Below are 24,615 nucleotides of genomic sequence, written 5' to 3'. Positions count from 1 at the left end.
ATCTCTCACTGCTAGCTCTTCTCAGATGTGCTTTTCAACACACTTTTTTCCATCCCATAAAAGCCCTCATAAATGGTTCATTACTTACAGAAGCGATACTTCACTTCTTTCATTGGCGGAGCATTTAGTGTCTGTTCTGAGTTAACATTAAGGGCTGAGTGTTCTTCTGGAAATGCTGCATGTCATGCAAGTCATGCATTTTCCTTGGAGAGTAGTGCGGGAACTGCATGTGTATGTGGAATTTTCATGTCCGATTTGATCTTTGGTTGTGGTGAAATATTTCAACTTTGCGGCTAGGCCGTATATAACTGCCTGATGGGATTTCATGCCGTCTATGGGGCCATTCACACAGAACGTGAGACACAGAGCTCAGGAATGGTTTTTAAAAAGCGAGAGTCTCCAAATGCGCTTTTAACAAAAATGTTCAGTGACAGAGATATTTCTCTCCAAGTTCTTTTTGTAAGGAACAAGTTGTGATAATCACTTAAAGAAATATTATGTAATTGAGGGTATCTGGACGCAGGCACTATAAGCGCCTCCTTCGGCATGTTGCCGTCAAATAAGTTGTCATGCCAACTTGCTACTGTAAACAGAAGCTCGCAACGCTTGCCCCGCCGACTTCTGATTGGTCCACTGCTTTGGAACTGACATTGATGAGTTGTGCTGTGTGTAAAAGTTATTTTTAACTTGACATGGCGTCTTAAAAATGCGGTGCTGAAAAAGACACAAGACACGTGCGTAACGGTCATGCATGTCCGTCAAGTGCGTGTTAACATAGGAAAAACAATGGAAAAGTAGGACATTGGAATGGAAAACGTCTTCTTTGTAAATGGCCCCTTATGTGCATTTTTTTTTCATTCAGATCGTTCAGCTCATGTATGTATGTATTCATTATTCAGTCTTTTTACCATAGTGAATAAGCAGAGGATAACAGTGCTTCACAACTAGTTTAAAAGTTCTGTGTGACTGCCACTAGGGGGTAAAATACAATATTCGTATGTAAATATCAGGATGAAAAGATGGCTTAAGCCTAAAATCTACTTCAGTTTTTAATGCACATGCTAGGGTAAATACATTGTGTCATTAGCATAATATGTGCCCAGATTTGCCTTCATAAGTAATGCTTATGAATGTGTTAGGAAAAAACAGCAAGTAGACTGCGTTAACGTTTTAATAATTTATTGATAAACTAGTTATTCATTTGTTTTCAGCTTAAGAGATGAAGTCGGCGACACTGACTCATCATCTCCAAACCTGTATGCATGTTTCATACTGATTACATATTATTTTATTTACTATTTGCTTTGGTTCATTTAAAAGTAGACATTTCACTCTCTATAGATAGCCTATATTTTTCATATCTGTAAGGCAAGTATACACAGAGTTTTGAAGTGACGGTGCTCAAGTTTATAGACACTGAAATGACACAAAGTGCATCCTGTTTGCTTTTATTATTTTACAAAAGCACCACATTTTGTTAATCTGAGTGCACTCAAATACACGTAGAGTCTCTACAGATTTGAAAGATACATTATTTTTATCTGTATGATCAAAAATGGAGTATTTTAGGACCAAGTGACCGCACCAACGCCTCCATCTGTCATGCAGTGAGCGCGCTACTATTCAGCTTCCACACTCCGCACAGACACTTGAATAGCGCACATTTTTTTACGTTACACATTATTATTATTATCAGGTTTAATAGACCAATTTGGAGTAGACGTCACTTGCAGCTGCATGCATTGTGGTGGCAGAAAAACACTGGGAAAAAGTAGAGGGAAACAGGAAAAATCCATGGAATAAGAGAAAAAATGTAATGTTCCCTTGAATGGGAATGCAAATCATTTTTTATAGAACACTGTCGTCAAAGACACCATTTGAAGCTAAATGCAGACGTTTAAACAGACTATTGATGAAACCTACTATGAGTACCCTACTCTTAAAGCATAAGTTTGATTTAAACAGTAGGTCTAAATAATATTCACATATGCAGTTAATAGGAGACGTATTGTAGCAGCCCTACAGGTACATCATGAAATACCATTTAAACCTATATCCGATTACATAACATTTACTATTTTTTTTCTTGCGGATCTTCTAGTTCAGACTTTATAACTCAATCTAACTCAACAATAGCGAGTTTGTCAATTCTCAGGAAAAAAAGGCAGAAGTGTGGGATATAAACTCATTGTTTTTAGGCAAGGGAAAAAGAGGGAATGATTTTTCTTATCAGAATTGTGAGATATGATCTCAGAATTGCGATAATAAAGCCAGAATGAATTGAAATATAAGCTTAAATTGGCTTTTTTTAAAATTCTTTAATTACATGGCTTCCATAGACTGCTACTTGAAAACTATTATAACCTATTTCAAGACGCACCAAAATATTAGTGATCAAAAAACAGTTGACATTGCTGTAATTTTAATTAAAAGTTTAATATGGCAGAAATTAAGTATTTAAGAAAAATAACTATGTTATTTTATAGTACAACTGTAAAATTTCACTACCAATATTTACGTTTTAATTTCTTTATTTACAGATGTTAGTGAGTTTATGAAATAGGTCCATAAAAACTCAAAACACGCTCACTCTGGTGCGGCTATGAACTGTAATCCGCCCGGCGAGTGTTGTTAAGGTCATCGCAGGGTTCAGTGTAGAAAATGCATTCATGATCTTTCCATTTGTGTAGGGGGAGAGCAGAGCAAAACCCAACACTTTTTTTTTTTTTTTCTCTTTTTTTTTTTTTTTTTAAGTACCGTTACAAGTAAAATGCGGAATTGTACCGTTTTTAAAAGCATGGTATCGCAATACTTTTTTAAGTACCAGTATATCGTGCAACACTATGCAAGTGTGTTGAAACGCAAATTTAGCTGCAGCCAAGTGAATTTTTGTGACCACCTTGTCCCACTCTGCGACCTGCAGTTTGTGATTATCTTTTCCTTGTCTATATTTCCTGTTTTGTATCTCAGTGTATTGTAAGTTGTTTTCCACAGTGTTTAGCACAAGCGCTCAGTGTAATGGGTGATTTGTCAGACTTCCAAAAAAATCATGAAGCCTGTTTAGCAGGAGCATCTTCACGATTGCGACTGCAAACACAAAACATGGCAAGACTTCAGCAGCAAAGAATAGTGGGCAGAAACTAAAAGGGAATGATAGGGACCGTCAATCACTAAGAAGGATTGTGTTTGAACAACGCATAACTACTGTAGCAAAATGTCAGGAAACCTGAGCATTCACCTTGAAGACAGCAGAGAGCTTCACACACACAGAAATCAGTCTAATTACTAGCTGGCTCTTCATACTACCAAAGAGCCTACTTTCACCTCAGCATAGCATAATATCAGTCTGTGGTGGTGATACTATGGAATCAAGAGTGTAGCCGTGACTGTGGAAATGAGTCCGGCCCTGCCGTCAGTTTGGTCTGACTGGTGGTGTCAGCGCCTAATTAGAGCAAAAGTGCAGCAGAAATGCGGAAAGGCATCTGTATGCAGAGCATTCCATTCAGCCACGGAGAATGTCAGCAGTACGCTCGCTCGGACAATATCCCAAAAGCAGCGGGGCTTTTTTTTTCTAAACCAGCCAATTATCCTCTTCCCCGGCTAGACGGCAAGGTCAGTGTGATTGGTCGAGGTTAATGGCTGGTGCTTGGCTGGAGTGGAGGTTGAGCATGCATGGTCACTCTCCAGTTCTTCAACTTCTCCATCCTCTCACAAGAGCCTATTCAGAGGCCAAATAAGAGAAGGCCGAGCAGAAACGTATTGTTAACCTTTGCCGTGTCTTGATAGTGACAGCGGTGAAATGACGGAAATTTGCATTTGCTCTTTAAACTTTAAATGTCTGTCCTTAGAAGTTCCTGTCCGTCATTTATGCCTATAATAGAGGTTAATTAAAATAACATTCTAATAGCAGTGTAACGAGGAAGACCTGTGGTGAACGTGGAGCGGTCTCTTTTTTAATAAAATATTAGACTGTTTAGTACAAATCACCTTTTTTCTTTTCTTTGTATTTCTTTTTTGTTTTATACTTTAAATACGGCATAAAGAAAATAAAGGAATAAAGGAAATGGTTTTGACTCATCTTGGTTTGTAAAACCAAATAATAAACTTCATGATTACAGTAGTGCTGATAAAAAGAAAGTTTGTGGCCATTTATCAGGGCTTAAAAGCAGAAATGTGCTGTTTGTATTTTGTTCACACTGTAAGAATGATTAGTATTTTTGTCTTGTTTTCTAGTAATAAATATCTAAACATCAAGATGCATTTACTTGACAAGTAAAATGACTTAAGATATTAAGTCTTGTTTTCTAAAAAAAAAAAAAAAAAAAAAAAATTTTTTTAATATTTTACAAAAATATCTGCCAGTCAAGAAAAAAAATCTTAATTCAAAGGCTAAACAAGATTATTTTTCCTGCCCTATTGACAGAAAAAAGAAAAAAAAATTGTTAAAATTTGGTTCTAACTTGTTTTAGAAAACATACTTAATAACAAACAAGACTTAATATCTTAAGTCATTTTACTTGTAAAGTAAATTCATCCTGATTCAAGAATTTTTAGATATTTATACTAGAAAACAAGATAAAAAAAAAAAAAAGAAAATCATGTGTTGCAGTGCATTCAATAAAGAAATAATCTTTAGTTTTAAGTTTTCTAAGTCATCTTATGGTGAACGTTGAGGAGTCTCTTTTTTAGTAAAATATTGTACTGTTTGTACTACAAATTCTTCCTCAATCTTTCCTTTTGGTATTATTCTTTAAATATGGCATAAAGGAAATAAAGGAAATGGTTTTGACTCATCTTGGTTTGTAAAACCAAGTAAAATTCATTACAGTAGTGCAGATAAAATGAAAGTTTGTGGGCATTCTTCAGGGTTTAAAAGCAGAAATGCGGCGTTTGCATTTTGTTCACATTGTAAAAATGGTTTTCTTACTTAATATTTTTGTCTTGTTTTCTAGTATATCTAAACATTGTTGAATCAAGATGCATTTACTTGACAAATAAAATCACTTAAGATACTAAGTTTGTTTTCTAAAAAAAAAAAAAAAAGTTGTTTTTGCTTAAAACAAGCAAAAATATCTGCCGATGGAGAAAGAGAAAAATAATCTTAGTTCAAAGGCTAAACAAGATTATTTTTCTAAGCAAAAACTAACAAAAAAATGATAACTTGTTTTAGAAAAGACATAATATCCTAAGTTGTTTTACTTATAAAGTAAAATAATTTTAAAAATACTAAGTAAGAAAATAATTTTTTGCAGTGCATTCAATACAGAAATAATCTTATTGTTTTAAGTTTTAAGTCATCCTGTGGTGGGTGAATGAACAATATTTTATATTTGTGTCACTGGTAGCCTTGTGCATATTATGTGAAACGAATAATACATTTAAAATAGTAATCTTTTCTAACACTATAAATGACTCAAATTATAAATTATTCCTAACCTTGGAATGTTAGACAGGGTGATTTTTATCACATTAGTCTCATGTTAACAGGTATGTCTTGCCAAGGCTGTGCTTTTAAAACATTATGTGAGTCCTAGTGGGTTGTAAGTGCTTTACGCAATTAGCAAAAAATTTGTTGGTGTTTTTACAAACAGAATCCAATGCATTAATAATGTTAAGCGAAAACGGTGTGTGAATAAAATTGTGTAGTTGGCATTTGTGAGGGGAACATTATGACTGTTGCAGCTGCTTCGAGCTCTGTAGATAAATGCAGAAGCTCAGCACAGTGGCCTGTCCTCAGGCTAGAACTCCAGAGGCTCCTTATGTTTCAATTACAGCCTCCATCTCCGATCAGACCTCGCCTTTCTTCATCTTAACCAGACACAGCAGTGCAAGGCCTCAAGCCTCTGTTTGCTAATTGACCCCTGCAATGCTAATAAAACACTAAACCCAACTTCAACGGCTCTAGCATTACACCTCTTTCTCTTCCTCAGGCCTCTGGGATAGTATGTCCATCTGTGCTCTTTGCACTTTGTCACAAACCTGTTTTATCATTTTATCAAAGTACTATGTAGGTTTAAATTTAAAAATGGCTACATATCCTTGTTATTGATTGCCAACAAAACAATGAAAATATCTCAGAGTGATCAAAGAACTCAAGAAAATATGTTTTGGTGTATAATCTAGACCTGGGGCCAGATTCACAAAATATCAGGGCCTAAAACGAACTTTTTGCCACACCTGCCAATAGCCGGTGACATGATAAATTTCCCGGCCCCAATTTTATTTTAATTTTTTTTACCGGCCATGAAACTCTTTTTGCAAAAACAGGCAGTTATTACTACTACAATGACTAAACATATTTACAATGTTTTTAATTTGTCCTGCTCTGGTGTCTTGAATGCATTTTCTTTCAGTTTTACCTATTAATTATAGCCATTCAACATTACAGTATAATTAAAAGCCATTATTTTTAACATTTAATAGGCTCTGAAATATACAGCATCTTTTAATTTAAGTGATTTTAAAACTTAAACTATAAATTGTATATGCATAAACTATACAGATTAATCTTTATTCAAGCTACAAAAGTTAATCAGCAACTAGAGCAGTCTAGTGATTTCTCTTTTTCTTTTGACTTCAGGACTTCAGCAGACTTCACTTTAAAATCAGCGCTGTCTCTTTAAAACCTGATGGACATGACGTGGATCTGACTTATCCAGTTTTCTCCCAACTCTTAACTGTGTTGATCCGGAGGTGCACAGAGTACACATGCACATCGCAGAGTTAGAAAAGACAAGCATTTGATGTCAAAAAATATATAAATTGTCATTTTTTAAAGAAAATAACCCATCGTTTCGCTAGATAAGACCCTTCTTCCTCAGGTTTAGAGACTTTTGATGCTGCATTTAAACTGCATTTTGGACGTTCAAAGTCGTGAGCATCATACATTCCAAATGTTTTCCTCAAAAAACATAATTTCTTTATGACTGAAGACTAAATTTTTGTTCTGGAAGTGAACTAATCCTTTAACTGCTCTTTTCTTCTGATTTTCTAATTTAGGAATAATTAGTATTCTCAAAAACATTTCTTCAGAATGTTCTTATCTTTATTCTTATAATTGTTTTAAAAACAAAACATAGAATGATTTTTTTTTTTTTTTTTTTTTAAGAATGTTCCTAAATGAAGTCAGTGTGACCTCCACCTTATTAAGTCTTAAATCCTCAAAAGTAAGGTGTTCTTCATCTTAAGTTAGGCTCTTTGAAAAATAACTATGTAAAATTTAAAAAAACAGACATTAAAAACATAAAAACACAACTCTGAATCCAGTCACGACTAAAATAGTGCAGAATCATTACGATTATTACAGTAATCTGTTGCCAGTGCAAAAAGAAAAAAGAGACGGCCTTTGAGTTTTGAGTTGATCAGCGAGTCTTCGGCAAGAACCATTGTACATTCATAAGTACCCAAACGCCTATAATTTTCTTTTTTAGGACAAAATATGTTCTTTAGAAAACAACTTTGAGTTTGTCCTGAAAAAAAAAAACAATTCCTAATGTTCTTAAAAAGATTTTCATGAAGTTGCCCCTGATATCCACACAGCATGTCTATCCCTCACAGCCTTGTTTTCTTCCACGTCAAACTACATATGGTGTCTACTCTGACTAAAGTCCATTAACAGGATGATTTTGTCATATTTCATGATGTAATCTTAACCGTGGCTACTTTGTTATTACCCTGAGTCATTTGTTACTTCCTTATCTCCACGGACATGTTAATGACAGATTTCTTCGTATTGTCAAACTGCCATTGTGACCCTGAAACCGCGGTGTTGTATCCAGGCTGAGGTGTCCTGCGGGGTGAGATCTTTTGTTGTGTGTGTGGGCAGAGGGGAGGGGTTTCTGGGTGGGATGGGTTCAGAAGGCGGTCCCAGGGGTCTGGCCCCTGAGCTGACTGCTAATGAGAAGCCATCTGAGGCCCTCTGAGCCCCTGTGCACCTTGAACATGGCCACTACTGCCACCTGACCTTGGCTTTGATCTGCCAAAGTGCTTGACCTCTCAATTCCCCACTGGCCACCCCTTACCATCTGGACAACAGCACACATACTCTTCATCTCGCTCTATCACCCTCTCACACACGTCAGGAAAAATTATCATTTCACCACGGCTAATTTAGTAGGGTTTGGGTGATATAAACAAATGGACGTGTACAGTAAACCATCTGTTTTAGCTCGATAGTGTAATATGTGTGTAGGTTGTGTGACAAAAATGACATCTCAGTATTTTCTAGGATTTTGTCAATATCAATAATTAGACAATATTTTGCAGAGTGTTTAACGTCTATTGCTTATTTGGATCCCCATTAACTTCCACAAAGTGGTTGCTGATCTTTCTTGGGTCTGCATATCTTTACAAAACGAAAAATCATACAAATAAATAAAGCACAAAATACAGTTGCACTAAATCGCATCACAAAACTATACCTGTAGCAGTAGCAGCACATAAAACGTACATCTACATATTTATAAGCATATCTTCACACGGTGTGTTTTTGTGCTGGTAACTTGGCTGTTTTAGGCTTTTCTGTGCCGTGATTAGCAGGGTTTAAAATTTCAATTGGTTCACTCAATTGGTTCATTGGTTCACAACGTTTCTGTTCCTGCATACATCTGTATAATTATCGTTCCGAAACCGGTTTGAGTAGAAAAAATACAGGTTAATAACGTTATTAAAAATAATAATAATTCTTTGCCTATAATGATAATAATAATAATAAAGTGCAGTGTCCAGTATGCAGTGTGCAGCTTTTCTTTACTCAGAAAGAAAAAACAGGAAGAGATCTGGTATCTTAACCCACTGCGCTTTAGTCACAGCCAATTCAGCATCATCTTTTTTAGATTTTGGCCAAATGTAGGCTACTAAACAAAAGAAAAAGTCTGTTAATGCTTTAAAGACATAAAAAGTACTTTTAAAGACATTTAAAAATGTTTGATGCATCGTTTAGGCTATAAAAACATCAATCCAAAAACAAATTAAGGTGATGCTACCTCTCTCATTCGGCCTGAATCCAACTGTTTCTATATTTGCAACTTAGCTGGATGCTACAATATTATTTCTTATGTAATAGGCTTTGTACTTCACTCGCATCAATGTAAAACATCATCCTTCACATCAGCTATATCAGCACAGTGAGGTGGTGGTCACGCTGAACGCAGCAGAGCAAGGGAGCAGTGTAACTCTTTGTTTCTTTGACTGTATTTTATTTAGATAATGAACAGGCTGCAATGTCGCAAACCTTTATAATGGCAGTTTTTTCTAACCTAATTAGATGTGTGCATCCTATTTTATGACAAATTCAGTGCAATTAATGTAATTAATGTTAATGCTTAAAAAAAAGAACATTAAAATACGAAATAATTTAAAAATGAAATGAAACTTAACACATACTTGACACTAAAATAGCCAGTAGGTGTATTTAATGAGTGAGTCATTTGTTTAACCAGTTGATCCAAAGGACTGATTTATTCAGGAGTAAAGGAAATGACTGTTGTTTTAATGAATGAATCACTGAATTATTGACTCAAACAATTAGTTCAAAAAACGTGGATTCATTCAGTTATTCTTTGGCTTTGTTTTTGACTGTTTTTTGTTAGCAAAAAGGAAAAGAATATTTAGTCTATAATGTAACTCACATAATATAATATATAATGTAATGTAATAATGTAATGTTACTTACCCTCTTGATTACTGAACTGTTGTATGATCAATCACATTTGTAATCTCGCTGATATTTGGGAAGAAAACAGCACCCTTGCATGTAATATTGCTTAAAGGGGTCCTATTTTGCTCTTTCACAATGTCTTGATTTTGTTTTGGGGGTGTACTAGAACATATGCTTGGTGGGATCGAAAAACGCATTATTTTTAACATAATTTACAGTATTACAATAAATTTTTCCCAGCCTGGCACATAAGGCTCGATTAGTTCCAGGTTTAATGAAGGCCCGCCTTCCGAAAAGCGCAATGTGTTGTGATTGGTTAGCTGTCCCACTGCGTTGCGATTGGTGGTGATGGTGTTTCAGTACTGCCACGCCCCTTGACAAAGAAGCAAGTTCCATGTACAACTGTTAGCGCAAGTTAGACTAAAGTGATTTTTATGTTTTAAATATGGGTATTTTTCTTACAAAAACACATTGATTCATTACAGGAGGCCTTTATTGACCCCCCGGAGCTGTGTGAGGCACTTTTTATTATGGATGAATGCATGTTACTGGACTTGTTTTGGACTGGTAAGGAGAAACACCCGTCTATGCCGTACTAAAGCTTGGGAGTGCCAGGATAAATTTTAATATAACTCCGATTGCATTCGTCTGAAAGAAGGAAGTCATATACACCTAGCATGCATGGAGGGTGAGTAAATAATACGCTACAGTAGTGTTGGGTACTATCGCCAGCCTGCGAGATCGCTGATACATGATATCATTGTGCTAATGTATTTAATTATTTACAAACTTTACATTCATTGCCCAAAACCAGCTGCAGCATAAGGCTAAAAGCAGCCTAACATTATCAAAGATCATCATCACTGATTAGCCTAGCCTATTCTAGTGCAAGTTTATGCATTTTAAAAACACTTGTTATAAGTGAAGCCATCTACACTGTATGATCAATAAATCTCTTACCACACACTGCACACGTCTGCGGCGCGTTACTGCTCTGAAGCGGCCACTCAAGTCAATGCTTGTGTTTATACCCGCCACGCTACGGCTCGTTGAAGCGGTTCTCTGCGCTGCATTGCTAAAGTTAGGCTAATCCCCCACCTCGTCCCTACCCTCCCTCCAACAATTTGAATTTCCGTGGGCGGGATTTTTAATTTAATGATATTCTAATGGACCGCATTGTGACATCATAGCATGCGGAAAACAAATGCTGTAGTCCAAAGGAGCCGTTTGCTGTAGTTCTTGAAAAGGGATTTTTTAAAAACGAAATATCTCCTTTTGGGGTGGACTTTGAGATTTGTAACTTTGTAGATATTTTTTATGCCCAAAGATACACACCACACTGACTAAAGAAAAAGTGCAAATGCATAATAGCACCCCTTTAAATCTATGATATTGGACAAAAACTCATAAAGAAGCTTTTCTATGTTGAATTTAGGGGTCATTGTAAGTGCAATATATTAGGCTACATCACACACTAAAGGGGCCAACTCTCAAAGGAGTGATACTGTTTGGTTTTTGCAAGGTGAGTGACATACTCAATAATGTCAGCTTCCAAATCATTAAAACCAAAATTATTGCACACCCCTGTGTGATGACTGTCATTCGTTCTTGAATCCAAACGTTTCCCTGTGATTTGAACTGATCCTTTGTTGATTCCTTGTAGTAATATGTACAAAACAGTTGACTCTATTCTGCTTCCGAGTGTTCTGGTTGAAGACCCGGTTGAATAGATTGTTTTGGACTGTTCCTGAATACTCAATGAGTCTGTATGCTCCCCTGGGCTTCTGCTCTCGACAGCCTTTAATGCCTCGCCTTTGTCACCTGGTGCACCGTGGGGTGGCAAAGTGGCCTCCAAAAGAGTGGAAAAAGAGCATTATCTGTTAAAGCCCCTCTGCAAAATGCTTAGAGGACATTTTTCCTCCAAAGTGGATTTGCTTCATCTGTTTTTCCCTCTCTGGTGTAACAGCGCTATTGTACTTTTTGTTTACACGCTTTTTTCCCCCCCTTTATCCCTTTCTCCCATCTACGCACAATCTGACCTGTGCTTGAATGAGGTCATCACATTATTTTACATGGCAGGGGGATGTTAAATTTGCCCTTTTGACACCGCATCCCTCTCTCCAGCGCTTTCTAGAACACTCTGTGTAGATGTTCTGGGTGCACGAGCATTTGGGAGTCGTGTTCTTGCGATTAATGCGTTCGGAAATTCCCACTATGCTTCGTTTCTATCAGAGTGGAGAGTTTTCCATCGCAGGTGCTGAAAGGGTGACTTAAATTACAATCACGTTGGGAAATCCCTAAAGATCAGATAAACTTATTCTCATCGACAACTTGTGTAGGTTCCCGCTCGCCTGCATAAGAAACAGAATTGCCCCGTGTTTGTTTTTCTCTCAGCGCTAGCATTCTGGAACGGTGTCGTCCGTGTGACCTCTGTCCGTGCAAACATTCATCGTGTTCTCCCTGCTTCCGGCAGAGACGAGTGCGCGAAGCCTGCGTCACTGTTCCCTGCTTTATTGAATTAATCCACACCGCCGTCATCCAGCCCACCTCATGCATTCAGCGGAACAACCTGTGCCGAAACAATTAGAGAAACCCGAGACGGAGATGAGATGCTGGGCAGTAAAGGCAGACAAATCATAGATGAAGCAAAAGCAGCCTGATTGTTTTGACTCCTGATGACTTTTTTTTTTTTTTTTGGAGCTAGTGGTCTACGCCTTTTTCATACAATAAAGAGCAAATCCCATATCGAAACACCAGCGTACACGTATGTGAACAGCTGCCGAGGCTACGCAGTATCACAAAAATCAGAGGTGTGCCAGAACTGATGCGAAGCCACAAACATCGTTTAGGCGCAGATGAATGCGCGATGCGTAATGTGCTGTGACCGCTGCATAAATTTGTTCAATAGATGAGAGGTTAGGTTTTTTTTTTTTCGTCCTCAGGAAGTGGGAGTGCAGGTTGGCCGATGGCAGCGGTGACTCCGGCTGAGGTCAATATTTGTTTTAGGAATCTCAATAGCTGAGCCACGCTTAAGTCATCTGCATCTCTGATAATGGAACGCCATATGGCTCTGTTGACCTAGTGGGATCAGGCTTATTATCCCTTATTCTCATTCCTCTCTTTCCCTCCCTCTCCCTCTGTCCTCTAGTTCACGCACATACACTTCTCTTTGGCTCCCATTACTTAATGCTCTTTACGTCGCTGTTTTGGCTAATTGTGTTTTCTGTTATTCCTCTAACACTTCCATCTTTACTTCTCATTCCCGTCGGACCGTAAACACTCCTTACAATAATGTCGTCCGTGTTTCTATAGTAGCAAAAGCTGCCGTTTTTAGATGTGCACTCAGGCCGGTATGTACACATTCAGAACACGGGGTGCCGTCTGTCGCTGGTCGTTTCAATTCCAGAGATGGCCGGGTTTTATTTTCAGGCTAATGTGCATAAAGTTTTTCTTCCAGATACGTGTGCCCCCTCCCTTCCCGCAGCATGTTTTTAGCAGAAAAGCATGCAGAAGTGAAGCAGATTGCTCTCTCCTTGTGTGTAGCCCTCAGGCTCAGGTGCTTGTCAGTGCTGGGTTCAGACGGACCTTTTCAACAATTTGTCACGGTTGCCTCAGCCCCTGCTGCGCCGGCACGTGGCACACACACACACATACACGCTGGCTCGCTCGAACACAGAGCGGTGTGCTGCAGCCAGCGTGGTCATGATGGAGTGCAAAGGCCTTGGCAACAGCCTAGCGCCTGGCGGAATAAGCAGCCTCCCTAATGAGATGGGAATGGCATCAGTGGGGCCCTCCAGAATTTCAGCAGGCAGGCATGCGGCCCTGGAACGCCCCTGCCTCCACTCCACAACCTATTCATTAGACATTAAAGCGCGCACACGCACACACACACGCTATATACATATAAATACAGCGATACACACAGATTGTATGTGTGTATTAGTTCTTGAGTGATTGCCAGGCTTGCGTTGGTGTGTATGAACATCAAGGCAGAAACACCTGCTCGTGCGTTTGTTTGGACGGTTAACGGACTGTAGCTGTAACTGAACAGGCTACGCTCACCATGTGTGTAATGACTCCAGTGCAAATGGCTTTGAAAGATCTGATTTGTTTCATCTGCCATCGTACAAGCGCCCACACTATTACATGAAAGTGCCATTTGCCCTGAAATGCCAATTGGGAATGTGACGGATCCTCAAGCAAAACTTGAGGATTAAAGCAAACTGTATTCAACTTTTTTTTTTTGGTCCTTTCTCTGAAAGTCTTCTGCTACGTCTCCTTTTATTTCCCCTGATTATGTACATTCCCCTGCCTGTACATTTGAATAAGATGAATATTCCAAACACAAAAGATGTTCACTCTGCTGCTTTCCGTGCATTATAATCATATGCTGTCACCAAGACTTTTACATTATAATACAAAGAAGTTTAAGCTCATTAAGTTTGTTGTTGTTGTTGATAAACCTTTTTTTTTTAGCAAGATTGAATTAAATTGATCAAAACTGACAGTAAAGGCTTTTACATTGTGGCAAAAATATATTTTTCAAGTACATTCTATTCATTTGAACTTTCTATTTTGAACTTTGAACCTTTCGAGCTATCTATGGATATATATATATATATAAATATATGTATATGTATATGTATATGTATATATATATATATATATATATATATATATATATGTATTGGCCAACAATCGGTATCGGCCAATAAAAGCAATTTATTTCACTATCGGCCATCGGCCGATCGTTCAAAATCAGCCGATGATCAGGGCCGATAGTATCCTGTCAATCAAAAGGCAGACTGAAACTCATACTGTGAGTGAAGAAAATCTCTGTTGAATTAAGGGCTGTCAAAATTAACGTGACAATTAGGCATTAACAGTTATAAATAGCAACATTAAAGCAGGCCATTTGACTATATGACTCACCCGTAGTTCAAGCCAGCATTGCCAGATCTGCAGTTTTTCTCTACACGCCTGTATGCATGTAGCGTGCATCGAATGTAATAATCACAAAGAGCTCTGTGCTTTCTTACTTCTGATTGGAAACAACGTCTCAGCTTTTAAATCCTGTACATTCTATCACGAAAACAACAAATGCCGTTTTGACGCTTTTAAATGTGACGTGACAGATCGTTATTGCACCTCATTTTAAGCAGCAGCATGGAGCGCGAATATTTTCCAGTTAAAAAAGTTACAGCGCAAAATACACATGATGAATGCACGATATAAGGTATGATGAAAGATATAGTATGGCTTACCAAAATGTATCATGTCTAATGTAATCGCTCAATCAGTGTTTTAAATGCGGAAAGATGCGAATAAAACAGATCGGAACAGCATGTCACTTAAAATGATGACATTTACCTCAACAAAGTTATCCACTGTTCACAGTTCATTATTTAGCTATAAAACAACACTAAAGAGGAAGGTTTTTTTTTTACTTAATGTATTTATGAAGAAATAAAAGAAAAGTTTATGGGACATTCTACCATAAACATAGCCTACATTATTTTATTATTATTAACAAAAGTGGTTAACATTTAACCCGTTCTTTTTTATCAGTATTATTTGTGATTTGAATTTTGTGAAGGGGAGTTCCTCTTAAGCCGGGCTTCGGACGCTTTCACTTTCGCTTTTGAGTTCACGACCGCCACTTTTTACAAGAAAAGATAATTGTCTGTTGTGCTTATATCTATTATAAGCAAATGCTACTAAAACAATGCCTAAAAGACAAACTAACCTATATAATGTTAATTAACATCTACGAAAAAAGACGATTAAGATGACACATGGCACGTTTAGCAAACAAGGAGGAATAAATAACATTTAAAGAAAGCCTCCATAGTGTACAGTGACATAAACAGCAAAGACAAGACCAACATGTTCACCTTCTCTGGTTTAAGAAGCGGTATTTTATTTTACTTTCGCTTGAAAACCAAATCCTCCGCCCTATCCGCTATCTCTGGTGACGGGGCGTATATAAACCAGACTCTGCTTCCAAATCTCTTGCACGGAAAGCGCCTCTCGCACTTACTTCACGTGATCAGAAAATCTGACTCCTGCTGCACTGTCTGCAGTGTGCGCTTTATGCATGGAGCACAGCAGACGCTTCGGAGCAGAGCAGAACATGCACTGGCACAAATGCAATTACGTTTGAAGTCGCACATTTTTTTAAAAAACTGTTGCAGTCTAGAGCCCTGCAATTGATAGGGTTCCATGTGTACTTAACAGCCTCAGTTAGGACAGATTTTTTTTTCCCTTAAGAAAATCAAACTATCGGTATCGGCATCGGCCCATATCATCCTGAATAATCGGCTGTCGGTATCAGCAGAGAAATTCAGTATCGGTGCATCTCTAATATATATATATATATGGCATATACACACTCACACATTTATATCAGTGGTGTGGGGTGGTGTTCTGAAATGGAGGCAATTTCTTTTTAATCAAATGTAAGTTAATGTCACAGTCGCATTTTCTTGGTTAAATAAACATTATTTACACTATCAAAAAAAGAAAAAAAAATTATATGTTTTTTACATTAACAACATATTCAGTATTCAATATATTAAATTCAAGTATTAATCTAATCAAGTTAGTTTTTTTTAAGCATTTTATATTTATTCCAAAAAATAATTCAAGGAAGTAAGAATTTAAACATTATAATTTATTTGTTAAACTTACGTTCAGCTATTCTTTTTAATATTTTTAACTTCAATATTTTGAACTTTGATATTTTTGAACTTTATTTTTGAATTCAGATCATCCGTCATAGCTTGGTAAATATTGCTCACAGAAACAGAGATTTACTTTCCCATTACTTTCTCCCATTCATTCTCAATTACCCCCCAAAAAGTCACAGCACGCTAACGGGAATCTGTTGAAACTCAGTGGGCTGAGGGAAGGCGAGAGAGACGCAGACGCCCGCTGTAACGCGCATATATATAAACACACACATATGTATATGCATGTATGTGTATGTGTATGTATATGTATATGTGTATATGTGTGTGTGTAATTGTTTCCACAACAGTATAAAGCAGCTCAACTGTTTTCAACATTTATATATCGAATCAGCATATTAGAATGATTTTTGTGCGATCATGTTGCAGTGAAGACTGGAGTAACAATGTTAAAAATTTAGCTTTGGAATAATTTGTATTTTCAAATATATTAAAATAGAAAACAGATATTTTCAGTTGTAATAATATTTCACAATATTTGCCACTTTTACTGTATTGTGATTTAAATAAATTGTCAGATTTCTTCTAAAAACATTTTAAAATATTGAAAATAGCATTAATGTATTCTAATTTAATTTATATGTGTGTTTGTGCTTCTGAAGTCACAGTCACTCAATAGCTATGTGTGAGAAACTGACCAAATTTTTTTTTGTTTAGCTTTTTCTTCTATTCTTGCCCCTGTTAGATCTCAAAAAGCTTTCTTGCATTTTTGCATATTCAGACAACAAAACTCATGAGACCCGGTGGCATTTGGCATCATTGGCATCAGACGTGGTGCAAACATCTTGATTCAACATATTTGAATATGCATGCTTGAATTGTAGTGTTCCTCACAGAACACTTCTGAATAACTCCAAAGGAGTCTGTTTTTAGAGACTGACAGCATCAAGAAAAAACACAGTTTTTGGATCGTTTTTTCCCTCCAGTCTTTATCTGCGCTGTTGTTCTGATTTCCTTGTTTATCTTTATTGTTGCATTGTCCATTTATTGTTGCTGGCTAATTTCAAACGCTGCAATGATTTGCTGTTATGTAAATGTGATTGTCCTTGACGGGCTCTCAGTTATGAGGAGAGGGCTCTCTACCTGGAGGCCATCATTCAGAACCACAAGGAGAACATGACCTTTGAGGACTTTGCTGCCCAGGTCTTCTCGCCTTCCCCCAGCTACTGGCCAACGGGAGGTGCAGGTGAGACATAATCTCTATTCTTTTATTTTCCTTTTTCATTTCCCGTTGTTGGTAGCAATTTACTTTACCATCCTGTTGCGCATGTACATACTGGGTACTTACTGTACTAATTACAACATTGGGGTAATAAGTGCTGTACTAACCCAGAATCTAACCTCAAACCTAACGTTAAACCATGTAAAGTTACAGGTACCTCACTTTACCTGTGGTACTTTCTTAAGTACACTGTAAGTACACTCTAAGTGCACATATGGTAAAATAAAGTGCAATTATTTTGTTTTTATTTCATTGTCCACTACATTCCTCTTTTCCGCTGTTTATGAATTTGGAAAATCTCTAAATTGGATAGACTGTTTGGTGCAGTTACTTTTTAAAAGCTTTGTCAGACTGTAGAGGGGGAATAATGCACAGGTCGAGATGAAGCCTCGATGTCCCTGCACTGACAGTTCAGGCGGTTCATTTTAAGACAGCCAAAATAAAATCAATACCGCCCATGATTGTAAAAGCCCAGTATATCAAACTGAAAATGCAGTGTAGTATAACTTCATGAATTACACAACTGAAAAGAGAAATCTATTTAAGGTACACTTGCTAAAAGAATCGGGGTTCCAACATTAATGGAAACTACAGGTTAATATGATTTGTGATTTCAAAATCTTGAAATGTCATGGAAATTATGTTCTGTCATGAAAATAAATTTCATTTACTCATGCTCAGTTCTAGAATATTGACTTGGTTAGAAATTGCAAATTGGAAATCCAGTCTCACTAATATGTTTTATCCAGTAATCACAAATGACTAGAAATTTATTGGTAAACAGGTGTGGGAACCCTGGACAAAGGTCATTGTTTTTCTTATATTTCACTGTCATTTTTTTTTAATAATGCTTGTTTTTTGTTTCAGCAAATTTGTTTGTGTGTTTTTGTCATTTTTATTGGTTTTATTTTTAAAAGACCGCATTTATAGGTTGTCAGCCAAACGTAAATAAAAGAAATCTTCCCTTGGCAAGAAATCTTCCCTTGATAGTTAGCTGAAATAAAATAGGTTGAAGGTTTTTATTTTTATGTTTTATTTGATTTCAGTTAATGTTTATTTCAAGTAATGGCATTTTTATGGTTTTATTTATCATTAATAGCACTGTTTTTCATTCTACAATCTTGAATCTGCCTATATACCTTTTCATCCTTATTTTTGTTAGTTATTCGAGATTCTGTGGAAATTAAATCTTTATTCCAGTTATCTTTGTTTCATTTCCTGAATGGCAAAAACTGTTCTGTTCTGTTCTGTTTGGTTGGGCATGCAGTGCATTTTTTAGAGTTTATTTACTTTTCTTTGTTGTGTAAATGTGTTTTTTTTTTTGTTTGTTTGTTTCATATGTGGGCTTTGTTGTGCAAGTGGATGCTAATTGACCCAGTCCCTGAATGATAGTGCAGAGCACTATACAAGACACATTTTTTGGGGATAATTTTGCAGAATTATGCTCTGACAGTTTTGATTCCTCTAGCAACGCCCATTTATTTCCTAGAAAGGCGTTGAAAATCGCTGTGGTGACCTCTGTTGACTGCACAGGGAGCAGCTCACAGACACACCCACTGAACTCTGAGAGAATGAGAATCTCATCCCATTAGACACTTCAAACTCCATTTCTCTGGCTTTCTCTTCTTTTGCATCTCAGGGTTTCTTGTACCTCCATCAAACACATCAAAAACTGCTTCCCCGGATTGTTGTTCTCGCCTTTTTCTTCTGTTGGCCTCTCTGTCTCTTTTGTTCTAATTTCTTTTTCATGTTCACTCTTTTTTGTGCTTAACCTCAGTTGTCATGTTTCTTTTCTCTCTCTGTTTCTTCTGTTTGTGTTACCTAAACCAAATTTCAGTAATTAATAATTTAATTAATAATTTACCCATAAAATGCAGGCTTAGGTTGGAAAGAAGTCATTCTACATGTGCATACACCAAAATACAAGCTCTGTTCCGAAGCCTAGAGAGTTTACATTTACAACAGAATAATTATGTTGAATACTTGAATTATGTTGAATACTTGATTCTGATTGACAGATATAGATAGATAGATAGAAATGAAACTGAAAGTGTCAGTTTTATCCATCTGTTATAAAATATTTTCAATATTAGCTAATGTTGTGTGATTATTTTTTCTAACATATGTGATGCGATCTGGGAAAACCCGTCGGAAGTGGCGCTGGGACGTTTTCAGGAAATTCGAAAAATAGGTTGAATGTCATTTTTTGCTCAAAATTAGGTTTTTATTAAATTATTATTCTATATTATAATTATTATTCTATATATTCATATAATTATTATTCCATCTTGTCTATCATCTCTGAAAATATCTCAGCGAAATTCACTTGTTTAGTGCAGAAAAATAGCCATTTATTGCAGCAAGCAGAAATGACTGTGTCTTGACTCGCTGCTGAGGTGCTTTAACACCACAGAAACCTATCAAAATAAACCACGTAACATATTTAGTAAATATTTAGATATATAAATTCACATTCTCCAACAGTCCGGTCTAAACTATGGCATGCAAAGTTTTTATTTATTTATTTTTTAATATCGTGAGATGGCGGAGCACAACAACGCCATCTAAAGTACTGCAGCTGTTTACTTAACCGATCTTACTCGTCTCAATCTGCTCATCTTGGTGATGTCAGTGCCCTAAACCATGTTATAATGGACTATTTCACATTCAGAGATGAAAGATCGGATGATGAAGTTACTAAAGCGGAGGAGTCCGATGACAGTCTGTGTTATGCACCGTGCGCGAACAGTTGCGCTGGGCTCGCTTTTACTGCAAGTATTATTTGTGCTATCTCAACATAAAATGGGTGATCAAAAGTTTGGAGACTATACACATGATAAACAACATTAGTCTGTTTGTGTAATGATGCAGTATAGCACTCCTAACTTGACAGACAGCTCTCATTAAACCCGTAAAGTGAAAGTGAAAGTTTAAAGCCGTTTTTCTCAAAATTCTATTCCTGAAAATCATCGCTATCAGCCAACTTAAGATTGCCAACTTACGTTCAAGCTATGGACAAAATGGGAAGGGCTTGAACCCAGCTTTCATATGGTATCAAAACCTAAAAAAGGTCAAATTTCACCATGTGTTGGGTTTTCCTAGATCGCATCACATATGCATACACAGCTGCAGTTAAACCAACATTGTAATATTATATAGAAAGTTTTAATGGATTTCCTTTAAAATAAAATGGATACACAGTAACCCATTTTCTTAATGTTGCGATTTTTGGCTGATATGGGTAGGGACTATACTCTAATTTCCACGCAATAATCAAGGAACTTTGTTGTCATACCATGGGTGCAGCAGACACAATGATATTAAACAGCCGTCAACTCTGCCGGCTGCAACTCTGCATCTACACAAACTTAGTGCCAGTCACTTTCAGGCGCTGCGTAATATCATTGCACCTCCTGCACCCATAGAGTTAGAATATAGTTCCTAGCCATATCAGCCTAGAAAACTTTTCATTTTCAGTCTAGACAACTTTTAATTTTCCATCAGTCTTTGTACACAATGTAACTACAGAAGAGTCAAATTTTAAATAGGAAAAATATCATCAAGTATGGTCATTTTTGAGCGAGATGCTATCGGTCTGATCAGATTCAATGATCTATGCTAATCTATGCTAAATATGCTACCGCCATAACCCCGGAGATTGGCTGAATGGATTCGAAAATGGTGAAACTCAACTGTTTAACTCTAGGGGAGTCAGACAATGAGCCTATTTTCAAAAAAAGCGGAGTGTTCCTTTAATTTTACAATCTGTACATTTTCACCACCATTTCAGTGGCTTCAATATGAAATGGTTTTAGGAGATAACTTCTTATATAGACAAGAAGGCAGCTCACTAGATTTTGGAACATAGCTATAGATTTATTCATAACACCTGCAAAACACCAGCACATCAAGTAGGGCTTTAGCTGTTGTGTGGGTTACAGTCTGACGCTGCTCCATGTTTCACCACCATCTCACCCATGACAGCAGGCAGGCGTTGGCCAGGGATGGTTTGGGACGTGGATTACCTCTGGGCCAAGCTGGACTGTAAGACTTTTCTGCCTGCTTCCTCCATTAGGCATGTGGCCCCACACGTCTGTTACACAAACCTGTCTCTGTCTCTCTTTCTTCCCCATTTCAATACACCCTGCATGTTCCCTGTTTTATGACAGTGAATTCAGAACATCGACTTTCCTCCTTGTTTTTCCACAGTGGTTTCTTTTAACCATGTTATAGTGCAGTGATGAAGATTTCATTATTAAAAATTATTAGCTCAGTTCCAAAGCCTAGTTTAAACATAAGCAGGTACCTTCCAAAACAACATCCTAAGCTGAATGGAAAGTTTTTTTTTTTTTTTTTAATTCAGCAGATATGCATTTATCAAATGTGACAGTAAGTTTAAAGTGTTACAAAAGATTTCAATTCAAAATAAATGCTGCTCTTTTCATTAAAGTATCTAGAATCTAGAAAAAGAACAGTATCACAGTTGTCATATATTCCAAAAGCACAAGAGGCTTTTTAAAGACCCTAAACTTTTGAATGGCAGTGAATTGTGAATGACAGCATAATATTGCTTCCATCCGTTTGGAGCAGCCTTTGTGTTGAGAGTGTGTCTATAGCAAATTTAACTCAATGCACAAAATTGGGATATTGCATAAACATTTGCGAATAAGCACCGTTTCCATCCAGCAAATCAAAGAGAAGTCCAAGGCACTCCAATAATGTGAAAAATATAAAAAGCCTTTATTTACTTGGCTTTAAAGTTTTAAAAATGCCCAATTTGCGCACCAATGCATTGCAGCTAACTCGCCTTCACCAGGGTGTCAATTTACAAACACACTCAGAGTTCATTTAAGCAAACAGTTTGTCACATGACTTACTCACCTGAACAGGTATTAAAACAACAACGAGAGAATTACTAATCACATTCATATTATTTCAATGCAAATCTAAGTAATCTCATGAAACACAACATAAATCCAAGAAAAAAATCACATCTATTACAAACATTAAAAAAAAAGTTACAAAAAAGAAAAAAAATACCAATTCTCCATTTAAACGTGGAACTCTCTCTGTTGTAGCCATTTTATCTTATCTCCTCTCCTTGTTGACTTTGGAACATGCTCTGTACCCACTATTTTTATTGTACTGGGGTTACCATGATTTTTATCTCTATAATGTAAAGCCATAGGATATTGAGGATTACAGTTGCATATAGCATTTTTATGTTCAGCTATTCTCAAATTAAATTTTCTTTTAGTCATCCCTATGTAAAAACAGTCACATGGACACTTCAACCTATATGCCATAAATGAAGTATTGCAATTGATAAATGAATTTGCCTTAAACTCACGGCCTGATGTTACATCAATAAAAATATTTTTCTTGACCATATTCTCACAATGATTGCAATTACCACATCTGTAATTTCTCCCATTAGAACTTAGCCAAGTGCTTGGCCTTCAGAACAAAATCATCACTTCCAGATAAATTGGCATTAAATAATGCTAATAAAAGTAGGAGAACACTGAGATGCATTTACACAGAAATACTTTAAAGGGCATTTAAAAATGACCATAACAACATTTCAGATGCTGTGCAACAAGATCGGTCCGCTGGTTAGTCAGATTATGCCGTCCCATAGCACAAAGTCAGATGACTTTTTTGATGCGCATGGAGGAGTTTTTCTGCAAATGCATTATTTGCAAAACCCTTCTTCGCGCAAGTCAAAAGCCAAATTACATTTTTGAAATTTGGAATTTTTAAAATAAGTGTTTTAAAATGCTGTCTATGTAGGTCAGGCTCAACTACATGTAAGTATGTGAACAGATATTAATGGTTGTATCCATGCAGGATTCAGTGCCATTTAGTCATGTAATTGACTTGAGTATTGACAATGTTTTTGTTTAATATCATAGTTGGTAGACTAGAGCTTCTCTGAAATATAACAGACTAGTGTGTGTCATTAAACATGTACAGGTATGTAGGCCAGTGGCTTTTCACAAAAATTATTTACACTCTCGCTAATACAAAATATCACCGTGCACTGTTGTGACCATTATTCCAGCACAAACACCAAATGATCACTTTCGTTCAGAAATAACCTCACTCAGGGCCTCATGCTCTGGTTTGGACCAAAGTCATTTCAATTATGTAACACAAGTTTAATGCACATATTGTGAAAACCTTTCGAAAAAGAACTATTAAATCACAGGTTTGTGTGTTTTGCATCCCACTGCTTTTCTGTTCTGTTCCCTGTGTTAAACACTCTTTCATTCTCAGAAAGCACAAAGAAGAAGTGAAGTGGGCCAGTGTGAATAGAAATGTGATTCACCATCTCCTTGTCCTAACATCCACAATCTGTCATGATCACTGTATGTTGTGTATTTTAACATTTCTTTGTGTTGTCCTTCCTTCACCCCTCAGGATTAACATCTAACACCCATATTTCCAACAGCGTTCTCATTCTCTCTGTCACAAACACACACACACACACAGTCACTCTTTGACATCCCCCGTGACGGTGTGCCGCTTACGTGTTGCTCTATTGTCTTTTCTCCCTCTATAGATTAAGTGTGTTACAGGTGTCAGTACAGTAACGGAAGGTAAGAGTCTCGGTCTGAACGGAAGCTTGCGTTCTGTCACAGAGACCCCTCCCCTTTCCCCGGCTCGTCTACTCATCTTCCCCTCTTTATTTCCACTAATGAGCTGCGTCTGCTCGGAGCTTTTTAAGGAACACAGAGGCAGAGTTGCATTGGGGCTGGCTGTTCTGAGCGCACTCTGATTATGGACGCCGCCGGAGTAATCGTAACACAGTAGCAGCATGAATGGGTCTCCATCCTCCTCTCCTGCATGTCTCTGCTTTATTCTCTCTTTTTCCCCTCTTTTCTCCTGTTGCTTTGTCCTTTGGCGTGTGTCTGTTTGCCTGAGGCCACATCTGACACTAACACCTGCCCTACTGGAAAATGTCTTTGTCACTTACGCTTTTG

General features: G+C 37.0%; 1 protein-coding gene across 4 annotated transcripts in view; it reads left to right on the top strand.

Moving 5' to 3' along the window:
• ralgapa2 (Ral GTPase activating protein catalytic subunit alpha 2) overlaps positions 1 to 24,615 on the top strand; it is a 182,486-nt gene that overhangs the window by 153,732 nt on the left and 4,139 nt on the right. For 3 of the 4 annotated variants that reach the window (XM_051132677.1, XM_051132675.1, XM_051132674.1), the window contains one exon: positions 17,469 to 17,593. In XM_051132677.1, coding sequence (XP_050988634.1) covers positions 17,469 to 17,593 — 125 coding nt within the window. Of the gene's footprint in view, positions 1 to 17,468; positions 17,594 to 24,194; positions 24,232 to 24,615 lie in introns of all 4 variants that reach the window. The other variant, XM_051132678.1, reaches the window with a different exon arrangement.

Source organism: Labeo rohita, chromosome 17, assembly GCF_022985175.1.
Source record: "Labeo rohita strain BAU-BD-2019 chromosome 17, IGBB_LRoh.1.0, whole genome shotgun sequence".
Taxonomy (NCBI): domain Eukaryota; kingdom Metazoa; phylum Chordata; class Actinopteri; order Cypriniformes; family Cyprinidae; genus Labeo; species Labeo rohita.
The sequence above is the reverse complement of the archived record's forward strand: the minus strand, read 5'-3'. Positions and strand labels throughout refer to the sequence as shown.